Here is a 7,500-nt window from a genome sequence, read left to right on the forward strand (position 1 = left end):
TACTTGTTATTTTTCTTGATTTCACAATAAACATAAAAAAACAACACAGTAGCCAGACCATCATTCTGCTGCTATAATCCCCAAGAAGGCAAGTAAAAAGATCAATTAAACCATAAAAATGACCCAAAAAAAATCATAATGGATTATTTTTATTCATTTGAAAAAAAAAGAAGAAAAAAAATCGATTTTAAAATTTTGAAGCAAAAAAAATCCATATTTTTGGATTTGATTTTCCCACCCCTAATCGTTACCCTGTTCACCAGCTCTGATGGGACGGTGGACATTGTTAGACTAATGTTTTGTTTGTTTCTTTGTGGTTTTATTTGTTTAGATCGCCGCTAGCTTGCTTACTTTTAAACATATTTAATTAAAGTCTGACCTTGGAGCTAAACAACCCTGGAAAGAAAATAAAGATTTACTGCCAAGCTCTTCAACTTACCTGCTTTAGACCCAACATAAAATGTTAACTGAGCTGATTAAAAAGGACATTTAAAGGCCCAAACTCCCCCATCATACCAGTAAGTACCCACTCTCCCTGCAGTGTTACAGAAAACACATCAGTCTTTTTCTCTAATCAAACAACAAGGGATTTGGACAGAGCTGGAAAGTAAATGTGGATTTATTTCAACACCAGATTCTCACTTACAATGCAACACTGCAGAACGCTGATGCAAGGCAAACACACCAAGCAGCACTCAGGACACAATAAACTGAGCCAAACTCCTCGTCCATGAGAAGGTTTCCTTCACTGCGCTCCATCTCCTCACCTGTGCAGCCTTCTTCTCCTCCTCGAAGGCAGCCAGGTCCACTCCCATGCCCTTCTCCTCGGCGATGAGGGACGTCAGGTCCAGAGGGAAGCCGTACGTGTCGTACAACAACCACGCTGTGTCACCTGGATGTTAAAACAGAGACAGACAGCTGATGGCTGAATCTTTATAAGTTAGATGGAATAATCTGGTTTATATGAGAGGTATCTGGTCTTACTTTGTTTAATGCTTCTTTTTGTGTTTCATTTCACTCATAAGAGTGTTTTAAACACAGGACAATAAGGACTGCAGTGTGTCAGATGTATGAATGAGGGGACAGACTAATCTAATGACGGCTGAACAAAGAATACCGACAGGATTAAAGGAAAGAAAGAACAGGAGGAGACAGAGAGAACGAGCCAAGAAGTGGGAGGTGAGGACTGACATGTGAAGCAGAACGAGGGATGAAAGAAAGAAGATGATGCTTCAGGAGGAGAGAAACTTTTCTGACGTGAACAGATGTGAGCTGGGAGGCTTCAGGTTACCTGGGATGGTTTTACATTCTCCCAGACTCATGATCTTCCTATCCAGGATGCGGCGCCCTCTGCTGAGGGTTTTCAGGAACTGCGCCTCCTCCTCATTAATGATGTCTTTAACCATGTCGGGGTCTTTTTTCAGCTCTGGGAAAGCTTCACCCTGCAGGATGAAAAGAAGAAGTAAACAAAGACATCAAAGACGAGGGAGTGATGCAGAAGCAGAGAGGAAGACGGATCATATGAAAGGTCAGCATCTACAGCATTACCATGCTGGACTGCCTGCATGGATTTAAGAGAAAGATTTTAACCCAACATTACATTTGAGTTATTTATAAATACTTTTACAGAAATAAATCTGGATATCTTGACATGAACAAGTACATGGAAATCTGAATCACCCCTACACAATGTCATCTTACAGAAACAACCCTCAGGTCTAGCAACCTTTTAGGTAGTAATGTCTCTCTGATAGGGCTGCACCATTCTGGATAAAATGAGAATCAGGATTTTTTTGCTTAGAATTGAGATCACGATTCTCTCATGATTTTTTTCCAATATAAATATTTATTGCACATATTACCGGCTAATCAGGTTTGCAACAGCTGACACTGAACATAAAAACAATAAATGTCTCTCTTGTCTTCTCTTACACACACAGCCTCTCAATAATTTTAATAGTAACATTTTTAACAATATTTTTCTGTGCATTAAGCGATGAGAGGTCGGAATGTTTCTTTAAATATAAACAACAGGAGGGTTGGACATGAAGCTAGAAATTTCAGTCAGCAGTTCTTTGGTTAAATTTGATATTCTGACATTTAACAATGGAGGATAAAAGTGATCTATGCAATGTGGTTCTAAAGCACAGGTGTCAAACTCCAGTCCTCGAGGGCCAGTATTCTGCAGGTTTTTGTTGTCTCAAAGCTTCAACACACCTGATCAAAATTCACCAATAAGTTGACAAGAAGCTGCTGGATCCATTTGATTAGAATCAGCTGTGTTGGTGGAGAGAAACAACAAAAACCTGCAGGATACCGGCCCTCGAGGACTGGAGTTTGACACCCCTGGTATTCAAAATCTACTTTTTAAAGGGATAGCCTATTTTAATATCAAAATAAAATAAAATAAAAAAAAACCTAAAAAAAAAAAAACCAACAGAAAAGAGTTTATTCACGGTACTAAACATATTTATGGTGGTTTTGACTCGCCTTTTGTTTCTCCCACATTATTCCTCTCTCCTACAACGTCCATTACGTCACACACATATGGCCAGTTTAAAGTAACAATCTAAATTAACCGAACAGAGACAACAGAAATGATGTTAGTTTACATCTCTGTAAGCCAGGGTGGGACCAGCAGTGGATTTGCACATGCTCTATTCATTTTGACTGTAAACATGGACATGTGCAGGCGTCCTCTCTGCTCCTCTGAGGTGCAGCCGGAGCCGCCTGGGAGTGCTTTATGACGGGGAGGGGTCCCGCTGCAGTCACTGCTAAACAATGTGTGCCTTCAAGTCAGTCGCCAAAACACCAGAAACGTCTCCAATAACTCCAGTAAAAGTTGCTAGATTTGTCGCTAGTCGCTATTAACAAAAAAGCCGCCAGATTTAGCGAGAAAGTCGCCAAGTTTTTTCCTACCAGCCGGCATCTGCGTCACGTGGTGTAAGGATCCGCCGTTCTCATTTGTTGAGGGAGAAAGAGGGAGCGCTTGTTTTAAAGCAGGTGATGTCCCAGTTCGAAATGCGGTACATTTGTGTTTGTTTTTTTTGTTTTTTTTATTATATATAAATCGGCGTCATTTGAAAATGAGATTTTATACAGTATGAATAAATAGTATACAGTATGAATCGAGATCGCAATCCTTTAACGATTAATTGTGCAGCCCTACTCTCTGATACGGACGATTACGATGTTTCTGTCAGACACATTAACTCTCATCCGCAGCCAGCCTCAGACTGAAAATCAACCCGACTACGTCTACAGATACACAGAGGATCAGTCGTGGTAGGCGATCACTTTCAATTCTGATGTTTGTAACTTGAATGGAAAACTTTTTATTTAAGCAATTATCTCTGATCTCTTATATGTGAGTTAGATTTGGATTAGATTGCTATTAATATGTTTTAATTTGTGTGGGAACACTGAAAAAACAGCGGGAACAAAGTCTCACCAGGGAATCAACGACCACGTCCACCAGCGATGCAAAGAAACCCCTCTGGGCTCCAAGTTTCTCATGTGAGTAACGAACAGCACGACGCAGGATCCTCCTCAACACATACCTGGAAAAACAGGACAAAGTTCGTAAATCAGATGAATAATTCATTTATGAAATTTTCCAGATATACACTTAAAAGTGAGAGAAATAGTGACATCTAGTGGTGAAGAAAGGCATAAAAATAAATTCAAATGGCAAGTTGTGAACGTACGGTGGCTGTCAGTGGCCAAAATTCCTTCCAGACAAACATTTTCATCTAGAAGAGGATCCAGTAGATACTTCAGGTGCTTTTTTTAAGGTGTTGCTTCTCCTAAACAGTTCTCTAACACTGGAACTGCAGTTTTAATGCTCAAGCATTTTCACTTCACATACAGAGTTGTTTGTCCATTCAGAGACACCGTACTAAAATTAGTAGCATAAATATGGAGGCTACCATTTCAGTGGAAATAAATGTCTCATTCTAAGTAAATAGAAATAGATGTTGCAGTAAAGTAATTTTCTGTCAATGATCTTTGATCTGGTCACACACTGCACCTTTAAGGAAGCATCATATCAATAAGCGAATCTGAAACTACAAACAGAACTATGATACAAACACATAAATTATGCACTTTATTTCTTCATGTCATGTTATTACTACGGTGGCCCTGAAGTGCAAACCACAATTACAAAACAAAAAACGCAATACAAAATTAAAAAACAGCAACAAATTGAAAATGACAACAAAATGAAAAAAAAAATACACAATGACAGATTAAAAAACACAATCAATTAAATTAGCACGACCAAAACATTCTAAAAAACACAACAAATAAAAAAAACATGAAGAAAATGATAAAACACAATGACAAATAAAAAACGACAACGAACTTAGAAAAAGCACAACGACATTAACATACCGGAAGAGGTAGGTACCAGCGGGCAACAAGAGCAATCGCTGATTGGACGATGGTGCTTCGAACCGGAAGTTGTGTAATTTTCAAAACATGAACGTAACCCGGAGCCCAAACATAGCTGCTGCTATCCAAGAATATTTTGATTATTACACACTTTACAGAAAATGTGTCTCAATCAGCACACTAAAACTACTTCCAACACTTCTGTAGTATTTAACACAACAAATTTAGTACTACTTCAGCCTTTCCTCTACTCCGAACTGAACGAGGTACAAAACTACAACTTCCGGGGTTTTTTTTTTGGTTTTTTTTTAATTTGTTGTTTTTTTTAGAATTTTTTGTAGTGTTAATTAAATTTGTCGTGTTTTTTAATTTGTCATTGTGTCTTTTATAATTGTTGTAATTTTTGTTGCTGTTTCTTAATTTGTTGTTGCATTTTTTGGTTTTGTAGTTGTGTTTTTTGTTTTGTTGTGGTTTGCACTTCAGGGCCAACGTATATTACGGCCTGTTGTTGCTTCAAAACTAAACGGACATAAACAGGTTAACTTAGTGGTAAAGACTTTTCTTCTTATTATTATATTATTATTAATATTACTATTAATATTATTAAGGCTCCTCAGCAAGGTGAAAGTCTCTGTCTGTTTGCACCTCTTAAAGCGTAATCCATACTTTTATTACCTCTTGGTTACATAGTTACAATTCCTTCTGACCCACAACATGCAACTGGGCACCTCCCAGCTCTACTGGTCTCTCTATACTGGTTTCCAATTTGTTAAAAGGTCACACAGTTAGAAATGGTAAAACTTGTTTGTAGGAGTGTCGTGGCGCCACCCCGCCTGTCTGAACTGTTACCGCCCTACACTCAGAGCGCTGCGGATGTTCGTACAGTCAGGCTGAAGGTAGAAGTGATGAAGCCTTTTAGTTGTGACTCAATCTGTCATTTTAACCTTCATTTAAAACTCATTTCCACTGACATTCTTCTGGTTTTAGACCTAGCAGGGTGAGATATCTTGGCTTTTATATTAAAACATTGCTTCAGAAATCTACTTTGACTCGACTAAAAGTTTACATCTCACCCTCTTCCTGTGTTGTCAGGCCGACCGCCGTCTGACAGGGCGATGGTGATGGTGCGTGCATGATCAGCGAGGACACGGTAAGCCATGTCGATGCCATCGGCATCCTCAGCACCCACTTTACCAGTGTAAGGTCGAGCACCGGTACCCTGAGGCAGACATCATGTAGATTAGTGGAGGCTGAAGCAATTTTCTGTTGTATACCATTAGATCTCCCTTGGTTACATTTACACCGATATCTAAAGTTTTGTTACCTTCTGAATGGCCTCAAAATAGGGTACGAAGAGGTCAGTGTCGTAGTTGGACATCTTGTTCTGCAGTACGGACACCAGGCGCTCCAGACCCATCCCCGTGTCGATGCTCTTCTTAGGCAGCGGCTTTAGCTCCGTCTCCGACTCTCTGATGGAGCGAAACAAGAAAACTAAAGGTAAACTTGTCAGGAAATTAAAATAATATATATTTGATGATGTCTTCTTGTTGTGGAGAACGACGCTGGTCCCTGGAGGTGAAAAAAAAAAAAAAAAAAAGACTGATGTGGTGGAAAAGGGAAAAGCGAGTTCTGATACAGTCTCAGTCGGCATTAATTCATTTTCCAGAACAAGCTAGCTTCAGCAAGCTTTCCATCCGAGAACGTTTCACACAGATTCATATTTACTACTAGGGATGGTCATTTTTTTAGTGATTTATGAAGTCAACTAGTCAGGAATTTGATCACTGCAAAAACTCAGCCATAAAAAACAGGAAATAAATGTACAAAAATTAGGTAAATGTTGCTTAAAATAAGAAATTATCTGTCAACAGAACAAGAAAATCTGGCTTGTCAAGACTTCCCAAAACAAGTAAAAATACTCTTAAAACAAGAGGAATTCTCTGGCATAAAAACTAAGAATGATCTTACCTTTAAAAGAATAAGCATATGTGTCAATTTAAGATTTTTAATCTTACTTAGATTTCAGTTTTTGCAGTGATCAATAATATAAAGAAAAATGTTTTATCTCCAAAGTAAAATTGTACAAAGTGTGAGATGTCCTTAGTCCACACTCCATACATTAGTTTGTTTTTTTAAACTTTTATACATATACATATATAGCTTTTTATATCTTACATTTTTAACATTGCGCGGGCTTTCGTGTCCTTGACAAGAAGAGAAAGCAGGTCTAGGAGACTGAACCTGGTCTGGTTGGGTTTCAATGGTTCCTGCTATAGCAGGCAAATTAGGCTGCATTTACATCAGGATAGTCCGCTTGACCCGGTCCAATTGGGGACTAGGCTCAGTTGTAGGGGGGTGTATCCATTCAGACAGAGATAGCATTCACGCTGCACTTTGGTCAGACGCACCAAACCTTTACAATAATATATCCCCATTCACACCAGAGGTGGCGCTGCACTAGTATTTAGCAAAAGAGAGGACAAGACCGCGAGTTAAACATGGAGACGAAACTATGGCTGTTTTGGGTTTTTATTGTGTCTTATACAAGTTTACTGCAGAAATCCACTGCTACAATGCACGCTGTATGAACACCAGACGAGGCAGAGGACCCTTAACGCCATCGCTATGGATTTACCCACAATGCACTTGCCTGTGCATCAAACCAGCTGACAGGCTGCATGCCTTCCTATCCTAGGGCTGGATGATAAAGAAAAAAGCGTATTGATTACAAAAATATTGATAATTCCAAAAACATTTTAAAAGTGAGCCCTGCCAACTTGCACTAATGCATAATAAGGCTACAATTACATCGTCTTTGATTTGACTCAACAACTCATCACTACGTGTTGGATCCTCTGTGTTTGGTCACTGCACGTAGCTACTTTCTTCATCAATGAATACAAGTGGTCATTAATTATAAACTACCTGTGTATTTCTGATAATATGAGAAATCAATTTTAATGTTCTGATACTGACAAACATCGTAAACATGAGAATAATTATGTTGTTTTTAACTTCATTACTATACTTTTCCATTGCCAGAAAAATCAAGGAAAGCAGCTGTCTCGTGGTGAGATTTCTGGCAGTGAAGAAGTGTGTTTTGTC

General features: G+C 38.8%; 1 protein-coding gene across 1 annotated transcript in view; it reads right to left on the bottom strand.

The window, feature by feature from the left end:
• Positions 1-7,500, bottom strand: part of aars1 (alanyl-tRNA synthetase 1) — a 37,407-nt gene that overhangs the window by 19,619 nt on the left and 10,288 nt on the right. Inside the window, exons 6-10 of the mRNA XM_079256089.1 lie at positions 5,720-5,864; positions 5,469-5,614; positions 3,452-3,560; positions 1,292-1,442; positions 768-892 (exon numbers count right to left, since the gene is read on the bottom strand). Of these exons, the coding sequence (XP_079112215.1) occupies positions 768-892; positions 1,292-1,442; positions 3,452-3,560; positions 5,469-5,614; positions 5,720-5,864 (676 nt within the window). The remainder of the gene's footprint in view (positions 1-767; positions 893-1,291; positions 1,443-3,451; positions 3,561-5,468; positions 5,615-5,719; positions 5,865-7,500) is intronic.

This window comes from Telmatherina bonti, assembly GCF_933228915.1.
Source record: "Telmatherina bonti genome assembly, chromosome: 2".
Lineage (NCBI taxonomy): Eukaryota > Metazoa > Chordata > Actinopteri > Atheriniformes > Telmatherinidae > Telmatherina > Telmatherina bonti.